Here is a 21,912-nt window from a genome sequence, read left to right as displayed (position 1 = left end):
GCATGTAAGCAATTCACTGGACATCATTGCAGCTATTTAAAACTTCCTTTCCTACTAACACTATCTATGTGAAGGATGAAATGTCACTAACAGACCAAACCAAATTCTGATAACAGAAAAAAACCCTCATATAAGCTCTCACACACCAACATTTCTCCAATCTTTTTTTGTTCAGTTTTGGTGAGCAAGTTATAGCCTCAGTTTCCTGTTCTTAGCTGACAGAAGCAGTAATCGATGTGGTCTTCTGCTGCTGTAGTCCATTTTGTGCATTCAGAGATGGTCTTCTGCATACCTTCATTGCTGAATATTTGTGTTACTTCCTATCAGCTCAAAAGTACTTTCACCCTGACAACGACTGCACACCAAATATTTTCTCTTCATTTCAAGCCTGTCTTAAAATACCAGTCAGGCATCTTTAGAACTGAAACTGGCTTTGGCTGCTGTTTCCATTCCTCTTGTTCAAAATAGTTCAAAGGTAACTGATGAAGGAATAACATTTGCTCACCTTGTTTTGTACAAAATTCTGAATTAATCCCTAACAGGACATAGATAACATCCACACACTATCTGGGCACATCTACAATTAGCCACAATGAGTTACTCAGTAAGAATTGCATCAATGGGCCGAGGGTAAGAACAGTCACTGACCAGCAAGCAAAGGCTATATGAAAAAGAAATTTTTCTATACAGTACAAATCCTTTCACTTAGTAACCTAGCAACCAGTGAACTCAACACGGCACCTATTGCAATTCTAAAAAGCGCCAGACATAATTACATCTCTCTTCAGCCAATCACATGAGGCCCTGAGCCATAAATAACAGACTGCTCCCCTACAGAGCACCAGTCTGTGCCGAAAAGTCAACAAACACTTTCTCCAGTAGCAGCTCTGGCGTCCTTACTGGATTCATCTCGCTAAGATGAAGATAAACAGAATGGTAAAAGGAAGGCAGAGGCCTAAAAGTTTTCAGAAAGAAAGAGGTAGAGAGAAAGAGAAGAGAGAAAAAGAAAAACAAATGTAGCCTATGATTAGTGAGTCATAATGAAGGCTGCTAAATGGGACTGTGGCTATGAGCTATGTCATTAAAGACCGTGCCAAATGGCTGGAAAACCTACAGGTCTCTATTTGAAACACTGGCATGCTGGAAAAGGAGGACGCTGCTTAAAAGCTTCTTTTAAACAGCTTGGTCGAAGTTGCTGCAACATTTCACACGCATCATAATAATCTCAAAAGCAGAACATCTCGGCAAGCAGTAAACACGCCACCTTCAAGCCTTCTTACCCCTGCGTGTGTGTTTTTGCCAGACAGTTAGAGCAGCTCTATGTTAAACAACTTAGTCGCTGAAGCCTTATATTTAGACTTTACGACCAATATTAAATTCTGACCAGGGTGATATAAGATGTCAGCTCGATAGGGCTGCAGTTACCATCAGATCGCATCACGTCACATCACACGGCTGCAAGAGGTCATTAGTACATTTGTTGCTTCTGGGTGATGAGAGATAGGATTGGGAATGCGCTCTCCCTCGGGACCTTACTAATGTGTAATAAAGTAACAGAACACTTGGGGATCTGAGAATTTATCTAACCTATCAGTGTCATATCATCGTGGTAACTGTGGCGACAGCTCAAAGAGACAAAACAGCTGCACAGAAACACAATGACCGAGCAGTTTCTCTGCCTCTTTTTTTTTTTTAATTTACTGCGAGGCCTTCTGAAACAACCCTTTAAATGTGTTTAAGCCAATCAAATGAAATACTGCCTCAACACTTTGTGAGGTATGTAAACATGAAAGACAGAGGCATCAGAGAACTTGGCATGCATCACATAATAAAAGCCGATGCACCCTACATTTCTCATGCCCTCCTTGATTTAGAGCCTCTTGCACAGGGAAATGACACTTCAGTGTAATGTATCTCCCGAGTAATGACGCTATTAAGTTCATGCAGGTGGACATCTTGACTTGGATTACGGTGGTACTGCCTGCTGACGGTATGCTTTCTGGCAGTCGTGTTATCTGTTGCTATGATGGTGTTTACTCCCTGGCTACAGTATTTTTTTTTTCACTTTAAGGAGGAACATTTTTGACGAAGGACAAGCACTGCATACTTGTCATTTTTCAGATTTTATGCCACAAAAATAGCTAGACACAGAGCACAGAATACTTCAGTTCAAAGACTGAAGTGTTGTGTTGCTATACTCTTAAAGATCTGATGTTAAACCTCAAATTAAATCATGGGTAATTTGATCACCTCTGCCCTTAGAGACAGCGCCCCAGTACCTTTAAAACAGAATTAGACCTTCATTAATCTGTGCATGCATACCTGAAGGACAAATGTATTCCTTTAGACATGAGGGAACGGGTGTGATGCTTCAAGCAGAACAGTCCGACCCACTCTCTCTCTCTCTCCGAGCTCCCAGGACATTTTCTTGAAGCCTCCCTATTGGGATTCTGGTAGCCTACATTCCCTGCTTCAAGGTCAGCGGTGGTGACAAATTAAATTACTTGTCCTGTTTTGTAGTGCTGGCACCAGGTCAACAGCAACTTGGCTAAAATGATGAGTGCGGTATTCTGAAGGGAGCTGCATTTGTCCCGACCCTCTGGTGTCAAATTTGCAAAGCAACGAGCAGTGATGAAAGGGCTGCAAAAGCCACGTATTAAATTCTGCTTCTGTAATCACTTGCAAAGAAAAAAAAATCAATTACCTCTACTTTATACCGTCGCCCTTTGGGCTTACCCAGAGCCCTCGGTTAGTAAAAGTCGCATCATCTCCGTTCACTCCAATGGACCATTTTATTTTATTTTATTTTATTTTGCAGAAATAGTTCCTGGAACTAGGTTTTTAGCTGCACAGAAGTTTGTGAAGTTGTTGGGTAATCAATTAACGTGTGCATTGAAACATGTTAATTGATTATCCACCAATAAATTTGTAGATATGCCAGCTTAAGCTAGCAAACACACAATATCAACCAAGAACAAGTAGCCTAATGAATTCAAAATTATGTTTTATACATTATACCCCCCCACACACACAACTAAATAACTAAATATTATATTAAATATTAATTAATATTACTATATTGTGATATAACATAATGTGGCGCGTGGCGATTAGCACGCTAGGTAAGGCCTGGACTCAAACTCAGCAAGAAGTTGGTGGGTTTGATTCCACTGCCTGGCCGGGGTTTTTCTGTGTGGAGTTTGCGTGGGTTCTCTCCGGCACTCCAGCTTCCTCCCACAGTCCAAAGACATGCAGATAATGGGGTTAGGTCAATTGGTAATTTTAAATTACCGATAGGTGTGAATGTCAGTGCGAAAATAACATTATTGCTTATTGTTGTCTGGTCTGTTTTAACGAATGTATAGATTCAGAGTAATAAAATAATAATTGTACAATAATCAGGGAAACAGCTAGCTATTTTCTGAAACATGGCTAAAAATAAAGAGTATATTTGCATATTGTAGCAGTCTCATAAATACTGTTTTTAGGCTTATGGTTCTGTTGACTGTCACACTGTGTATAATGTTGCATCTCAGCAGATGGTAAAATCAGAGGGAAGGAAAAGGAAACAAATCAGACCGAAAAAAAAACAAGGTAAATTTAAAATATGGAAACCAGCTCTGAAAAAAATAATCAAATAAGGCTAAATAGAGAATCTAATAAATATATGCATTTTTATAGAACTGAATTCTGTGTGTGTTGTCATACCGATCCTGTATTTTAGTATTAGTGTAAACTGTCAATACAAATCCATGAATTCATAACTAACGACACTAGTCACACTTTGTTTAACATCAACAGCTAATTCATTTCTAAAATTTTATTTATAACAACTACATCGTATGCCATCATGCATTGACTCGTCTAAAAAGTATGTACATTTTCTGCTTTTTTCTCTCTGTTAACACTCTCTCAGCACACAAACCACAGGTCTGAAGACTCCCTGCAGTGAAACAGCACCCTAACCTGGAGATTCATCTCCCTGAGTTTTTCCAAGATTTACACTTATTAATTTTTAATGACCTAAACATTACCCTTTACAGTGGTCTGGACTTTGTAAGATAAAAAAATGTGCAAATGTGTTCTTGAATATGATTGCATTTGTGTATATGTTGATGTTTTAATCCATAGTTACAGTCATTGTCATTGTTCTTTTAAAGTGAGCCAACTATTTTTCTCCTCTTGGTGTCAGTGGGATGAATGTACACGTATGCTTTTATCTCTGAGTGAGTGCAGCGTCCCCATGCAGCACAGCACACAACAGCAGATAAAACATGTTTTAAAAATATGAATATGTATTAATCCCACTAAAGTGTCTTATAATAGCAAAAGTCTTATAATGCCTGTGAAAAAAAACATGCTCTATGAGACATGATACACAATAATGAGTGTTTTAATGCAATCTGCCCTGTGTAGATGTGAAGTGTTGAGTAGCATTGTTGTCCACATGCAAGATATATAAATTCCTGTCTCTGTCACACAGAAAGTTGGACTAGATGTTTGTTTTGAATTTGAATATTTTAAGCTCTGGAGACCAAAATATTTCCAAAGCAAACACAGTTATTCTCATGCTATCATTGAAAGTCACCCGTCAGTCTCATTCTGCCATTAAGATTATTTGCAGTATGAATTTATTGTGGCATTACTGAAGCCACAATGAAGAAACCCTGACAGGTAGAAAACAACTGATTTTGAAATGTTTACCCAAGTTCACTAAAACCTAACAATAAATGTTAAACTGTGGCTGCTGTTGGTTAGCATATAATGTTAAAAACACATTAACAAGCTCAAAAATTGTCAGAAAGGTAGAGGAGTACACAAAGACTTAACCACATGCACTTTACTGTGGTATAAAAACTACTGCAGATCAATGCATTTGCTGCATTCTGAACCCTCTCTGCCTCTGCGACTCTTACTATTAGAGGGCTCTGGGCTTACCCTGCTGCTGATGGAGGATATCATGTGCTTGCACATGAAGCTTCACAACATTAGCCCCAGTTTTGTGTCACAAAAATTAGAGTGCACGCCACCTGCTGGACATTTGGGAATGTATAGTAAATATTCTTTTTTTAAATGATTTTTCCTTCTTCTGTATACAACCAAGAGTTAAAACACAACCCATGTTGTGACACAGCTGTCTTGCACTCAGTCTTCACTTACACAATCACCTGAAGGGTGTCAGTGTGTCAGCAGCACATAGGGCTTATCTGTTGGGTTGTTATCAGCACACAAACAGCTCACACACCACACTGGGAGGAACTTAGATTATGTAGTGCGGTGTGAAAACAAACAAACAGACAGCTTAATATTGAGGCAGAGGTCTGTGTGCAGTTTCATATCTGCCATTGTTGTTGAGTCTTACCTCCAATATCACACATCACGAGGACATCATGAAGTAACATCCTCATGATGTGTAATTTTCAGTTAGATGCACAGCAGCTGGCATGTTTCGCAGCACCTGCTTACACTTGAAGTGTGCTGGGTTCAGCTTACAAAAGACTTATGAGAAAATCTAAAGCAGCATTATTTGCTGTGGTCAGATATATGAGATACTAGTTTCTACCAAAGAGGTCAGTGTTATGCAGGTTATTTTGTAAGCATGATGCTATTGGACTACTGGACACTAGAGAGCAGCAAAGCAGCATAAAACCCAGGCTAGCCCTCTTAAACATATTTTTTCCTTTTAATTTTGCACATTTGGTGCATTTGTACAATAAATATTGTATCAATCTTTACATTTGTAAGCTCATGGATACAAGCAGAAGTCATCTGCGAATGCACTTCATATATTTTCACTCTTTTATGAATGAAGGCAATTTTCAGAGCTCTGTGATTTCACTTGCACTACCTCTGCAAGCCATAATGATTTAGAAAGCATCAGCAAAGGGGCATAGATGGCCATTTTGATGTTATAATAAATTATTACTACTATTGCCACATAATCCAGTCCAGGCTTTTGGGGCAGAAAATAATTATTAAAGTTAAGACACAAAAAAAGTGTAAACCATAAGTTTAATAATTTATTCCTCAGTCTATATGAATTTGCACCATGTTGAGAGGTAGACTAAGTTCATGGGGAACAGGTTCACTGTATCTTCTTGACAGACAGTTAGACCACAGGCAAGCCTCTCCCAAGCACCAATTGTTCCTTTACATTGACAGAGCAGATGAATATTTAACAGGAGGAGGGAAAGTGGTAGGCATCAGGTCACTAAGAAGAAAATAGCACTCACCCCAGGTGACCCCACCACCAACAGTCTGATGACAGACTAGATTGCTGCTGCTGATTGGCTGCTTATATCTTTGTTGACCCAAAGGAGAGCTGTGTAATGAGCCTTAAATGAAAGCATATTTGTGGGAATAGAACGTGTGTCTATAGGTGGGCTGAGTACCTTCAAGAGAGAAGCAGACAGGGTGGAAAAGACTGCGGTCAGCACCATGGACAGCAAAAGGAGAATTATCCAGGTGATCAGCGCCATGCAAGCAGATATCAGAAAGCTGGAGCTGGAAAACATGGGCCTGAAGAGGAAAGCTGGAAGTAATCTCAGAAAGAATGCATCAGTTCCCATCATGGCAGCAGAATGCAGAGGTACACTCATATCATTATTACTTTGTGATATTAGGTAGTCCAAAAATAGAGTGATTTTACTATAAAATGTGTGCTCGTGAGATGTTTTTGTCTCTTTACGGCTCTCTAAGATAAGCTCATAGTATCATTTTAGGGGATAATAGATGTAGTTTTCACTACAGACTTGATTTGGACTTTCAGTGCTGTGTAAAAACATGTGGCCCCTTCCTGATTTCTCAGTTTATTGCATCGTTGTCATGATTAAATGTTTCAAACCAAAGCAATTTTAATATTAGACAAAGGTAACCCAAGTAAACCCAAGCAAATACAAAATGCATTTTTTGATGATGATTTTATTAATTAAGGGCCCTATGAGAAAAAAATGACTCCCAAGACTAATAACTGGTTGTGCCACCCTTGGCAGCAGGAACTGGAATCAAGAGTTTGAGGTAACTGTTTGAGGTAACTGTGGCCATGGAAGAGTTTTGACCATTCTTCTTTGCAGAATTTAATAGAGCCACACTGAAGGGTTTTCAAGCATGGATGGCCTATTTGAGGTCAAGTCAAAGCATTTCAGCCTGATTAAAGTCTAAGCCACTCCAAAACCTTCATATTGTTTGTTTGAGCCATTCAGAGGTGGACTTGGTGCTGTGTTTCAGATCATTGCCCTTCTGCATAACCAAAGTGTTTTTGAACTTCAGGGCATAAACTGATGGTCGGACGTTCTCTTTCTGGATTTTCTGGTAGAGAGCAGAATTCATCAATTCGTCCAAGTCCCGAGGAAGCAAGGCAGCCCAAGACCATCACACTACCACCATCAATTGGACTGTTGTTATGATGTTCTTTTTATGAAATGCTGTGTTAGTTTTACACCAGATGTAATCAAACTCAAACCTTCCAAAAGTTCAACTTTTGTATCATCAGTCCACAGACAAATTTTGGGGATCATGAAGATGTTTTTTGGCAAATGTGAGACGAGTGTTTGTGCTCCTTTTTACTCAGCAGTGTTTTTTTCCTTGGAACTCCCACGGCTGCCATTTTTTGCAAGCAAGGCCTGCAGGTCCTTTAGATGCTGTTGGGATTGTTTGTGAACTCCTGGAGGAGTCGTTGATGCGCTCTTGTAGTAATTTTGGTAGGATGGACACTCCTGGGAAGGATCCCCTGTGTACCAAGTTTTTCTCCATTGGTGGATTATGGCTCTCACTGTGAGTCCCCAGGCCTTAGAAATGGCTTTTTAACCATTTCCAAACTGACAGATGTCAGTGACTTGGTTTCTCAGTTGTTCTTAAATTTCTTTAGATTGTGGCGGTTGTGTTGCTTTTTGAAATCTTTTAGCCTACTTCACTCCAGGTAGTTTTGGATGCTTTATTCTTAATAAATAAAATCATGAAAATTGAAAATTTGCATTCTTTGAAAATTACACGGGTTACCTTTGTCTAACTTTATTTGATGACAGAAAATTAGAAAGGGGAATAATACTTCTTCACAGCACTATAGAGGTGAATAGGTTTATTTATTTATTTCCTCAGACATTGAAACAGTGCTCTACGGAAGAGGATTAGGGCCACTGGGGAAAAGAGCAGTAATGTCTTTCTTTTCTTTTCCAGAATTCTGGGGAAAAAGTAAGAATTCTGACTTTTTTTTCTCAGAATTCTGGAAGAAAAAAAGATGTTACCGCCTTTTTCCCCAGTGGCCCTAATCCTCTTCCGTAGTGCTCTTATCTCTGTGTTGTTGAATTTCATTTTCTCTTTCAGAAAGTGTCGTCATGACAGTGAGGCGATATTCAGTCTTCCAGCTGCGGGTCAATCATCGATATTTGACCATGGGCATCTCAAAGAGTGAGGGAGGGACCGGAAAGAAGCAACGCTGACACTGAGCATAGTCAAACCAGAGGCGGAGCCAGACATTTTATACACCCAGAGTTTAGCCCTAAAGGGTGGTATGCATGTGGGATTGGAAGGGGGGTGGGAGGCTGGGGGGTGGAGTTGCTGTGGAGTTGCTAAACCCCAATTCAAGATCCAGAACTGACCTGGAATTAAAACAGGACTACAACAGTTCAAAATCAGGACTACTTCAGGACTTAACCAAGACAGAACCAGAATCAAAATATAGTAGCACTGAACGAACCTATCAATGACACTTTCAGGGTCAATATTATTCAAGTATTCCAAAAAGATACACTAGGTACTAGATACATGTTCTAATGAATTTTGGCAAACAACCATTTGACTAACATGTCTGTCTCACCTGGCTCTTGTTCCATTTCTCTTCTGTCCTCATTCTCCTCTCCATCTCCCTCTCTGTGCTGACAATCAAGACAAACACCACCATCATCAAATACACAGTTGAAACCAGATATTTACAAACTCTTCAGATATAAACACAATCACTTTTTAAATTGTAAAACATCAAATCAGACTAAATGTTTATTTTTCATGGACTCTGCTAACCTATCAGAAGCTTCTTAAGCTCAGAATGGAATCATCTGGAGTTTTCTTATTTTTTAAAGACACAATAAACTTAGTGTATATATACTCCTAAATTTGATGAAAGTGGTAAAAAAAAAAAATAGACAGCTCTCTCTCTCTCTTTATTCTGACGTTTAATTAATTTAAAAGATATTTCAATATTTATTTATCTAAAACAAAAAAGTTTACTTGATGTTCAACAGTAAAAAAAAAATGCTTTATGTTTATTTCCCCAAAGGTGTATGTAAATGTCTGGTTTCAACTGTAAATATACTGAAGTCTATTGAAATTCCTCTTGTTTGCAAAGAAATATATTAAACAACATACAAAGCATAATATATAAAATGACATTTACCTGAGATTTTACTTTGAAAGAAGCCCCTTATGCCCATTGTTGTGTAAATCAGTACATTTACTGTTAGGTATTTTAGTACCATGGTAGCATTTACTGGATATTGTTTTATAGTGACATTATACAGGAAAACTCTGTCATTCAATAAGGCCCCTTTGTTTTAGTTATTTTTCTCTTTGACCCAAGAATTGATGTGTGAGAATCACAGGCTGGTACAAGGTTGAAATACCACAGAGATCACTCCCTCAGCTACATTAGTTTCTTAATCTTTTAGACGCCTGTTGAAGGCCAAATGGTTTGTTTCAGATTTCACTAATGAAAGAACTCTTCGTTTTGTGCCTTGAAAATATGTCACTGAGATAATCACAATTGTAGCTGAACTGATAAACTACACAAAGGATGCTTCTTCACCCATGGGCAGGAAGACGCTGCCTTATCTTGGTCTGTACTGGTTTAAACTGATAAATCTGCTGTCTCATGAATTTTACCCTCTATATAAACTGTTGTACTTGTGAATAAAGTTGAGTCACTTTGGGAAGACAATCTAAAGCAGTCTCTGTTTTCTTGTTCTCCCAAGCTGCTCCCGAGCTCGTACTAACACGCTGAATGGCATGCTTGAATATTACTTGAGAATATATTTGACTGTGTTACAGACTAAGGGACATTCTCTGCTGATAGGTGAAGGTACATTCTCTGCTGATAGACGTCCACGCCTCGAAGGAAGTCGATCCACGGATTAGGCCTTGGAAACCGTTTCCTTCATTTACTGAAACCGATTTAGAGTGCTTTATTTAGCCGTGGAGGGTAACAACTGAAAATATGAAATAAACACAAGTAAAGACTCTCTAAAAAAAAAAAAAAACAGCATTGTTGTTCAGCTTTTCATTTCGCCATTTGTTGATTCACTCAAAGAGCAAGTAACGTAATATGGGTCAAGTGATCAGTTTGATATCAATATTTTGTGATACACCGTCATATTTACATTATTTGTACAGTACGAATGATTTGCTTTGGTACCTGGTCAAACTTAAGCTCTCCTCTGTCTGCACTTCTCCTATAGCAAATTCGCACGCAGCAGCTTCTTCCCCTCACCTGCCTAAATGCTGTGCTCAGTCGGCTAGTGTCCGAGCTCGGATCATACCAAAATTAGGGGGAATTTACGACTGTGCGCTATGTGCTTCGAATAGTGTGTGCAGTTTTTGTTTTATACAGTTGTCAGCCAGGCATCTAACTATGAAACAAATTACAGTCTGACCCGGGCTTAAGCCCAGTAACCCCGCCTCCGACACCGGGCTTAAGCCCAGTAACCCCCCCTCCGACACCGGGCTTAAGCCCAGTAAGCCCCCCCCCCCATGAGTCAAACTACAATATATTTCACAAAATTCCAATATCTATCTCCTAGCAACCTATGTCCTCGTTTACAAATGGCAGTGAGAGATGAATAAAGTGATAAAGTTGAGGGTACTATAAAGGATTCAAAAGGTAATTGAATATTTTTTCTATACATTGTTCTTTCTTGTGTTTTACTTTAAGATGAAACGGTTGATAAAATACTTTACTTAATACTTCACTTATTTATTGTCTAATTATTATTGCCGATGTAACCATCAAGGTATGTAAGACATGAATCGCTAACGGAGCCAAGATGGCGACCGAGGTAGACGCTGTTCTCCGATGGTAAAAAACACAAAGGTGATATAACTCTTGCTGATGTGCAAAACAACATTGCTACTTTAATTAATGAGCGCTCTGGATAATCTGGAGGCTATGGTCATGAAGAAGTCTATTGGCTTCATGTTCTTGGAAGTAGAATCTTTGAAGAATGTCACCAAAACAGTTAAAGCTACTTGTAAGAAAAACAGCAGCAGATTGTCTCAAGTAGAACTGAAAGTCAACGAAGTTGAAAGATACCATCGGAGATGGAACCTCAGGCTCTCAGGTGTCCCTGAGCAAAAGCAAGAAGACATCTCCAGAAAAGTACTCGACATCTAACTCGGCGATGTTAACATTCCTCCAGATCCTTCACTAGACAGATGGCCACCTAGCTCAAATAACTCTGTCCTGTTGTTTAAATACATTTATGCAAAAAATTTCATTTAATAGACATTTGGAGAATTTAAAAACCCTAAAGCCAGACTATTTACATGGAGTAACAAATCCAACTCTTCTAAATCCCGTATTGACTTCTGGTTAGTCTCTGATTACTTAGAAATAATGTTATAGTCAATATAATGCCAACTCCACTCACGGACCACAAAGCAGTATCACTTCAAGTCTTTCTCAATCCTAATGCTGCCCAAACTTGTAGGAGCTGCTACTAGAAACTTAATAATTCCCTTCTAACACATGAAAAAGTGACTGAAGATATTTTGTCATTAATGAAACGTTTCTGGGATAAAGCCCTAATCAGTCATCTCTGTCAAAATTTGGAACTCTTCGAATTTGAAGCCGCCTCATATTTAAGAGAGTATGGCTCATCTGCAGCAAAACAAACTCTCTTTTTAAAACATGCTTCACAGGTGCAGATAGCTATTAACACAATTAATGCCTTTACTTTAGCTTCAGGACTCCACTTAAACATTGGCAAATGTGAACTGCTTGCCCTTAGAAATTGTACCAGTCTATCTGTTGCTGGCATCCCAGTGAAAGAGTCTGTCACTTACCTTGGTATCATCATTAATAAAAATCAATCCACCAGGTTCTCCCATAATTTCACTCCAATTTTGAATAAAACATAAGCTAAATGCTTAGCTGCAGTGGGATTTATCCAGTAAAGGGAGAGTTTTACTCATGAAAGCGTAGGGATTATCTCGTCTAACTTATGCTTGTGTTTTTGTTGTTTCTTTTATCTTTTCTGAGTTCTCTCTTTGTTATGAGAAAATACTGTTTGGTTTCTTTAAGTACCCCACGGACAGGGCAAACAAATTTTAATTTATTAATTTACTGATATTACTGGCTAAATTTCATATACATAAATTGAAATTTTCTAACGCAAAACCATCCTTTCAGTGCTTTTTAAATGAAACCAAACAATATGTTAGAACCATACAACATTCCCAAAATGTAAACGCTGTCAAAACCATAAACCTATGTTCCCTGTTCAATGTTATGTGATTCTTTACTAGACTGCTCTGTTTTGGTTTTTACCAAACCCCCGGACACTGTGTTTTTGTAATTTGGATCTATATTTTGTGCTTTGTCAATAAAGCTTATTCAAAAAAAAAAGAACCGCTAACTTCCAACCTGTGGAATGCACCTGTTAGTGACTTTTCTCCTCTCGCGAGATTTCGGATTGCGCAGTGGAGAACAGCCGTCCGCCATCACTGCATACAAGCTAACACTAGCCAAAACCACTGAGGAGAACGACTGACAACAACACAACAGACACACAGGGCGACCTAATTCCCACAGGGGAGGTCACCGAGTTTCTCTGTCGCTTTCCGGGCGCTGAAAGCAAATTAGCAGCTGCCTTTCATGTAGTCTTTAAGTCAACTTAGAAAGGATAGTCGTTGCAACTAATCATGTCCAACCTAAAAAGCGGCCCCAAGAAGGACACCAAGATGAGGATACGAGCCTTTCCTGTGAGTACTGAAAACTGTATGAGCTTTGTAAAATGAGCCGAAACTATGAGACGAGTCAGGGGATGACAGGTCTTTATGCTAGTAATTGCCTGCTAACTAGTTGCTCAATCGAAGAAAAAAAATGTCACTCAAGCGAAAACTGCTTCAATCTCAGCAGTTACCTTGGGCGTATTATCGTGCAGTTTAATTAATGCTAGCTGGCTTATTGGTTTGTAAATGTCACCGTCATTTGTCATGAGCTTATGTTAGCATTAATTGAAACTTCAGTGAGAAGATTGCTAGCTAAGTAGCGGGCCTGGCCGTGTTAGCTGTCTTGACATTTGCTAAGTCAGTCTGCAGGTATCAGTGCGCTATGGTAACGATAAGCAGGGTTGTTTGTTGCTATTTATTCACGCTATGCTTTTGCTTCCGCCCGCGGAGGATATCAACACACATTGTCATGCAGAGTTAGCTGGAGAGCTAGCGCAACTTCATCCCAACAAGGTGCTAAAGTAAACATGGTCAAAATAACTTGAACAGGTTATGGTGTTGATGTTGGCCAACCCATCACAGCCACCCCTACCACAAATTCACACTTAGACGTTTGCATATAAGCATCTGATCAAGCCTGATACATTTAGGACAGTTTAGAAAAAGAAAAACCCAAAACAGATGATGAAGCAAAAATAAGAATGATTTTGTCAGTAGCTAGCGAGGTATATTTGGCCAAAAAAGAGAAAAAAATGAAATGGTCCATTGTTTAATGAACACACAATCAAGATATGGATGATGATCCTAAACACCTTTTCAAAATGCATAATAGACTCCCTTAAGAGATAAAAGCTTTACCACGCCATTTACAGTCCCAGTAATATGCAACTGTCAGAAAAAACGGTATTTATAGAAGGAAAAAAAAAATTGAGAAAACATTTCTAGCAGATTGAACAGCTTGGCTCTTGTTCTCCACTGAAATCAGGTTAAGATTTCTGCTGAGAGAATTCACATCTACTTCCTACTTACCTACCTCTTTTATAGGTACAGTTGTTTTCAAATGGTATGACTCAGTGGCCTTATTTCTTGATTTAGAGAGTTTAATTGTTTGTCATAAATTAAGAAAAAAAGTTATTATTATTTTTATGAAGCAGAAAGCAGGGCGTTTGGTAACCTGTTAAACAAGCCACCATACGAACCCCCGCGGACCCTGAGGTCCTCTGGTACTGGCCTTTTGATTGTCCCTAAAGTCAGGACACATACTCACGGAGAGGCAGCGTTTCAGTGGTATGGTCCTCGTCTGTGGAACAGCCTGCCGGAGGAGCTCAGGGCCGCAGAGAACGTACATGTTTTTAAGAACAGGCTCAAGACCCACCTTTTTAATTTAGCTTTTACTTAGCGTTTATTTATTTTATGCTTATTTATTCTATCCTGTTATTCTATTATTAATTTAGGATTTACCTAATATTTGTTTGATTTTATTCTTATTCATTTTTTAATCTTCTTATTCTATTTATATTTATATTGTATCCTGTTCTTATTTATTTTATCATTTTACCCTATATATATTGTATTGCGTCATATCTCCAGTGTTTCCTCGGAGGGCGCTCTCTGCACCGGGGCTGTTATTGACCGTGGCTGCTGGGTCTCTGGGGTCCTCTCAGCCTGGCTGGGGGGCTCCTTTGCCTCCCTCCTGCTGTGTGCCCAGCCTGGAGGCTGCGGTCTGTGACCGGCTCCCGGTGCAGACGGCTCCCTGTTATAGTGTTTCCTCACTTGGCTCATGCGAGCCCAGCCCAATTTTTACTCTTTAAGTGTGCGCGTGTGTGTGTGTGTGTGTGTGCGTGCGCGCGTGTGTATGTGTGTGTGGGTGGGAGGATATATGTGTATTGAGAGTGTGGGGAGTGAGTTGGAGGGTGGGGTGGGCTGCTTTTAACTATGTAAAGCACTTTGTGCTACATTTTCTCTGTATGAAAAGTGCTTTATAAATAAAAATTGATTGATTGATTGATTGCTTGTTTTTGGCATAATATTCAGGTTCAGAGATGTGGCTTTCAACATTCCTACACTAATTTCCAACAGAAGGGAGAAAAAAACTTATGTCTTTATATTTTTACAAAACAGTTACTGACCATATGCAAGAGTATACAAAAGACATGAGATACATCAGATAGACCTGCTTTGGAAAGACTAATCCTTTTTCATTGTAAACAGAAAAGGCATTAATCAAAGTATCTGAATTTAATATTTGTCTCTCACAGATGACAATGGATGAGAAATATGTGAACAACATCTGGGACCTTCTAAAGAATGCTATCCAGGAGATTCAGAGGAAAAACAACAGTGGACTGAGCTTTGAGGAGCTGTACAGGAACGCCTACACAATGGTGCTCCACAAACATGGGGAGAAGCTGTACACAGGCCTGAGGGAGGTGGTCACTGAGCACCTCATCAACAAGGTAAAGAAACTTTCATCAGTTTCAAAGTATTTTAGACAATGATGAGAATCGATCTGAAAAGAAGACAATTATTCATAATACCACACCAGATGTTGAGATGACTTTATTTGACTATTTATATCTTCAGGTACGGGAAGATGTCCTAAACTCCTTAAATAATAATTTTCTGCAAACACTGAATCAGGCCTGGAATGACCACCAGACTGCCATGGTCATGATCAGAGACATCCTCATGTACATGGTAGGTATGCTTTTGTGTTTTAGTCATACTCCTCATGTAAAAAGTTCTGAAGCTGGACATCAGTAATTGTAAAAGATCTTTAAGATTTCATAGAGCATTTGTAACTTTTGTTTGGTGTTTTTGCACATGGAAATAATTTTGTGATATTTAAGGGATGGTCATTTGTGTTAACAGTAGACGTAAACGGCTTCTTTCACTCCTCAGATGGTTTGAAAGAGGAGTGAAAGAAGTCATTTACGTCCACTGTGAGCGACTATCTTTAAACAGAGGCGGTGGTTTACGACACCAACTGTCTGCCATCTATAATCCAGTTTTGCGATCCCTTCCCAGACGCCTTAACGCCTACTCACATCCTGGGTCATCTGACCTCAGGAAATCACATGATAGGGTGGGGCCAGGTTTCACAATGAGCTCACCCGAAACCCTGGCTGATTGTGACTCACACCCGCTTTCACACCTTGGCTCATGTGATTAGGTAGAGGATCATCAGGGGGTCCGTTGTCCCTCTTTGGGGGGAAACTCCCACTGGGTTTAAATCTGGGACTCTCCACCATTTGACCTTAGAACTGAAGAAGCTTCTCGTATGAGAGGTGAAACGTCTTCAAGCAACTCAAAGAAGTCCAGACGCTTTTCTTTCCAAGCTCCTTAGAAAACAGTAGGGTAAACAATGGCACCGTCAGTACAGAGACTACACAGCTGTCCTGGAGTTCTTTAGTTCTGTACTGTCCTCTTTCTTTAGCCCAGACAGTGGGTTTTTTTTGTTTGTTTTAATCTACTGAAGGCTGATAACCTACCTTATTGGAAGCCACTTCTTACTTTGTAAATTTACATATGCTACTATGTATTTGTATAATCGCAGTACAGCAAATCCATCCCTTTTTTCATACCATAGTTTATCATAGTACATATTTTCATAGAAAACTGCATCTTCTGTTCTCATGTCTTCTAGGACAGGGTCTATGTTCAGCAAAACAATGTGGAAAATGTCTACAACCTTGGCCTCATCATATTCAGAGACCAGGTGGTGCGCTACGGCTGCATTCGGGATCACCTCCGACAGACCTTACTGGACATGATTGCACGGGAAAGAAAGGGAGAGGTTGTAGACAGGTGTGAAAGAATAGTGCTTCACTTCTTGGTCTTTAGAACACTTTTACTGCAGAACTGAAAATTTGTTCAAGTACAAAATTGAGTGATGGGCTAGTTTCCTGGCCTTATTTCGAATGCTCTACAATTCATTGCAGGGGAGCTATCAGAAATGCCTGCCAGATGCTGATGATTCTAGGCCTGGATGGCAGGTCTGTATACGAGGAGGACTTTGAGGGTCCTTTCTTAGATATGTCAGCAGAATTCTTCCAGGTGAGTCTGTGCTATGCACTTTTTACTCCATCTTTTTGTTGCTATTCTAAATAATTTCTATAACAACACATAATATGTGCTTGTTTCAGATGGAAAGCCAAAAGTTCTTAGCAGAAAACTGTGCCAGTGTCTACATAAAGAAGGTAGAGGCCAGAATCAATGAAGAGATTGAGCGAGTTATGCATTGCCTGGACAAGTCCACAGAGGAACCCATTGTCAAAGTAGTGGAAAGGGAGCTAATTTCAAAACACATGAAGACCATTGTGGAGATGGAGAACTCTGGCTTGGTCCATATGCTTAAGAATGGCAAGACGGAAGGTAAAAGCATTAAATCATTCATGACTTTTCTGTGCACGTAATTCAGAAATAAAAAAAAATTAAAAAAACAGCAAAGAATTTCCTTTCTCATTGTTTTTTACTTCACGTCTCACTCTCAGACCTGGCATGCATGTACAAGCTGTTTAGTCGTGTGCCAAATGGCCTGAAAACAATGTGCGAGTGTATGAGCTCTTACTTGAGAGAGCAAGGCAAAGCTCTGGTGTCAGAAGAGGGAGAGGGCAAGAACCCCGTTGACTACATTCAGGTATGCCTCTGGTATCTGAAAAAAGTGTAGCATTAGAAGATTTAAATATCAGGTTAATCATGCTTAAAGTACCAAGAGAGACTTGTATCGTGCTGGATTACATAACTTCTTTGTTACCACCGTTTGAACAGGGTTTGCTAGACCTGAAAACACGATTTGATCGGTTCCTCCTCGAGGCCTTCAACAACGACAGACTCTTCAAACAAACTATAGCTGGAGACTTTGAGTATTTCCTGAACCTCAACTCCCGCTCTCCAGAGTACCTTTCACTCTTTATTGATGACAAGCTCAAGAAGGGAGTCAAAGGGGTGAGTGGCTTCTTCAGAAACCTTGAGTAGATCTGGAAGTCATTTAGAGTTTTCTGTTAGCAGTTGACTTCTACTTTTTATCTTGTTTCTGCCCTTTTCTTGTTTGAATAGTTGACGGAACAGGAAGTGGAGTCGATTCTTGACAAGGCCATGGTGTTGTTCCGGTTTATGCAGGAGAAGGATGTTTTTGAAAGGTACTACAAGCAGCATTTGGGTCGTCGGCTGCTCAGTAACAAGAGTGTCTCAGACGACTCAGAAAAGAACATGATCTCTAAGCTCAAGGTAAAAACCATTCAAAAAGTAGTAGTTTTGTATATAAATTTATGCACGGGACTTGTACATTCTCATATCATTTATCTCGTGCTTCCTCTCTTCACCTGTCTAAATCTTTGTCAGAGGGTTCACGTCATTTTCTTCATCTCTTTCTGTTACAGACAGAGTGCGGCTGTCAGTTCACCTCAAAACTGGAAGGGATGTTCAGAGACATGAGCATCTCCAACACTACCATGGATGAGTTCAGGCAACACATACAAACTACATCAGTAAGTCAGTCAGAAAAACAAGGCACACAGAAAAACCCAGCACAGCTGACGAACTCTATGATAGCACAGCAGGATTTCAGATATAGAGCCTCATACACCCACGCATTGCACATTCATACAGCTACACAGCACATCCTTGCATGTTCAACTTAGGCACACACTTTATTTTGAAATATGTTCTGTCAGTGCCTTATCTCCACACTTTGTGATGTTTGGGGTCATGTCTCACAATAAAATTAAAAAGAAGAAGTCATTGTTTAGGTTATTATTTAGAAGTCCTGTTTTAAAGCATGACTAGAGAGCATTAACTCGTGGTCACAAAGCACATTTAGATTAGAAGTCAAAGTTCTTCTCGAGTCCAGAGTGCTGATGTGATCGTCTCTGCCTCACCCCAAAGGAACATTTGAACATATCAAATGCTAATTTACTTCATGAATACAGTAATCTCAGAAAGATAAGTACACTGACCCACATCTTTACTTGGTATACAATAGTAGACATGCCTTAAACTACACAGTGGAGGCTTTACTGTGTATATGCGTTAGTCAAACAACATGATTGGCTCATAGGGTCATTAATTTAGCTGTTGATTGTCTCTTTTGGGGCCAAATTCTCCCATTGATTTTTTTTTTTTTCTTTATTCAGGATTTGTTGAGTACCATCTCTCTCTGTCTCGCTCTCTTACTCTGTCTGATACCAGATATTCTGCATTGAAGCTGTAATGGGTGTGTAGTCATGTTATCTGCTTTTCATGTACGTGTTCCAGGCATCTTTAAGTGGTGTGGACCTCACAGTAAGAGTCCTAACTACTGGCTACTGGCCCACACAGTCTGCAACACCTAAATGCACCATCCCCCCTGCTCCCAGACACGCCTTTGAAGTCTTCAGACGGTAATCCTCTTTCTTCATATGTTTTGCAATACAAAGAAGATCTCAGTGTACTTTTAATTTATTGGTTTTCACCGCCTTTGTTTTTATTTACCAGATTTTACCTAGCTAAGCACAGTGGTAGACAGCTCACATTACAACATCACATGGGAGGAGCTGACCTAAACGCAACTTTCTATGGAGCTGTTAAAAAGGTAGATTCTGCATTTCAAAACTGCTTTAGTATTGAAATTAAAATCAGTATCATTGAGGATTTTCATAATCTTTCTGTTAAGCAGCAAAACATGTTTTTTAAACCTTCTCCATGTGCAGGAGGATGGTTCAGAGTTGGGTATGGGAGGTGCCCAGGTGACAGGGTCTAACACCCGCAAGCACATTCTACAGGTCTCCACCTTCCAGATGACCATCCTCATGCTCTTCAACAACAGAGAAAAGTGCACTTTTGAGGTGGGAACACACTTTTTATATGGCTGCACTCTACCATTATATGACTTAATGTCTTTATATATGTGTGTTTTTGTACATATTGGTGTCACAGTTTTTGACTTAAAGCCAATTTTCTTTTTTTTTCTACAGGAGATTCAGCAGGAGACAGATATTCCAGAGCGAGAGTTGGTGCGAGCATTACAGTCTTTAGCATGTGGGAAACCCACACAGCGAATTCTCACTAAGGAGCCCAAGTCCAAGGAGATAGAAAATGGACACGTGTTTACAGTCAACGATCAGTTTACCTCGAGACTGCACAGAGTCAAAATTCAGACAGGTGAGCAAAGGCTGTGTGTAATGCACCAGAGCTCGCTGATGTCTTGTGTCTTTTCCGGGACCCTTTCTGTCCGTCTCGGCTGACACTCCAGGATATATGGGTCATCACCGCTGTGCTTTTTAAAAATATAATAGTATTTCATATTAGTACTTATATTATCTAATACTGACTGATTCAGTACCACAAGTAGAATATCATACAGCTTTTTAACTCAAAATAAAAACACAATAATTTACTTTAATTTTTATTTTTAATTTTTAAAAAAAAATTTTTTATTTAGGGCTATGCATAAGTAAAGGCTTCTGTTCTGAAATACTTACTGTTACATGGTGGCTGTGTAACCATAGCATTCTTTGAAGTGGAGTTAGGACACTTCCTTTCTGTAATACAGTTCCTGTATCCAATTTTTCCAGTTGCTGCTAAACAAGGTGAATCAGACCCTGAAAGGAAAGAGACTCGGCAGAAAGTGGATGACGACAGGAAGCACGAGATTGAGGCAGCCATTGTCCGAATCATGAAGTCGAGGAAGAAGATGCAACACAATGTCCTGGTTGCAGAGGTAAGGAACTCGTCCATTTTACAGAATCCATTTTCATTTTTCAAATAATGAACAACAATTTTAATGCTGTTACTTTCTGTTCTTCTTTTTTTTTGTGTGTGTGTTTGTTCAGGTCACTCAGCAGCTCCGGGCACGTTTTCTTCCGAGCCCTGTGGTAATCAAAAAGCGGATAGAGGGACTTATAGAAAGAGAATACTTGGCGAGGACACCAGAGGACCGTAAAGTGTACACCTACGTTGCGTAGAAGATGAACTGTGAAGGAGACGAGGAAGAGACTGGACTGGAGGGAGGGGGAGGGGTAGTTGTTTTTCTTTGGACTGTTGTTACGCATGGACTGGAAGTTTCTTTTAGAGACAGACACTGGGAACCCGACTCATCGCCCCTTCCAAAAAAATACAGTAAAAACATAAATGGGGAATAAAAATCTTACTACAGGAAAAAAAGAATCCATCGAAATCTTCTAGATGATTTTTAAATCTGACCAAACTTCCTGTTCCCTGAGAGTTTTAACATGGATGGATCCAGCTTCAAGCTTTTCACTGTTTTACCCTTGTAGAGCTCAAACTTGAAAAGAATCCCTTGGGAAAAATGTGAATGCACCACTTATTTTTTTGGCTCAATACTGTATAAAAATAAAATTATTTAAAAAAAAAGGAAAAAAAAAAAAAGGAAAATGTGGATTCTTACAAAATAACGATTATGAAATGCTGGAGTTTTTCAAGCAAGCAATTGCAAAAAGTCCACTAATTTACTGGTGTTTGTCAACCAGCTGTGACGGATCAGTATGAAAGGAAGCGGGCTGAGAGGGAGCGTTTACTGCTCTCTGCTGACCCTTTGTGGAAATAGCATTTAAATCCACACCCAGACAGTTGAGGATGAAAACATCTAGTTTATCCCGCTGCTCTGCAAGAACACAAGTACAGTCTTTTCTCCCAATGGACACAACGCTGTCATCTGGTGTTTATATAGAAGAAAGTGTTTCCTTCCCAGCACGCTTGGTCATGGTTCAGTTATCTGAATTTGAGATAATAATAGGTATTTCCCCCCCCACATTCCATCTGTTAGGTTGGGTTTATACTGCCGTAATATTGTGCAAATATGTAACAATGTGGCGCCATAAAGGAGACTGAGCAATCAGGTGCAGAAAAGCCATTTTTTTCCTATTTTATCAAACATCAACTGCACATCTGAGATTTAAGCACTGTTGACATTTGTGCAAATTTCCAAATATAAAGCACGAGTCAGAAATCTGTTTTTGTAATGTAAATATACAA

At 39.5% G+C, this 21,912-nt stretch overlaps 1 protein-coding gene across 2 annotated transcripts; it reads left to right on the top strand.

Annotated features, from left to right (window-relative positions):
• Positions 1–10,773: 10,773 nt before the first annotated feature.
• On the top strand, positions 10,774–21,886 carry LOC113010500 (cullin-3-like). 2 transcript variants are annotated; one of them, XM_026149584.1, is made up of 16 exons: positions 10,774–10,870; positions 15,198–15,395; positions 15,523–15,636; positions 16,586–16,746; positions 16,881–16,995; positions 17,085–17,313; positions 17,433–17,578; positions 17,710–17,886; positions 17,998–18,168; positions 18,321–18,428; positions 19,195–19,319; positions 19,414–19,510; positions 19,629–19,763; positions 19,893–20,079; positions 20,493–20,638; positions 20,751–21,886. In XM_026149584.1, the coding sequence occupies exons 2-16, from the start codon at positions 15,198–15,200 to the stop codon at positions 20,880–20,882; spliced, it is 2,241 nt and encodes a 746-aa protein (XP_026005369.1). In that variant the 5' UTR covers positions 10,774–10,870; the 3' UTR covers positions 20,883–21,886. The 2 variants fall into 2 exon arrangements, with proteins under 2 accessions (XP_026005369.1, XP_026005368.1); XM_026149583.1 differs by lacking the exon at positions 10,774–10,870 and adding an exon at positions 12,643–12,969.
• The last annotated feature ends 26 nt before the right edge of the window (positions 21,887–21,912 follow it).

Source organism: Astatotilapia calliptera, chromosome 18, assembly GCF_900246225.1.
Source record: "Astatotilapia calliptera chromosome 18, fAstCal1.2, whole genome shotgun sequence".
Lineage (NCBI taxonomy): Eukaryota > Metazoa > Chordata > Actinopteri > Cichliformes > Cichlidae > Astatotilapia > Astatotilapia calliptera.
Note: the sequence above shows the minus strand (reverse complement) of the source record. Positions and strands in the feature narration are given on the sequence as shown.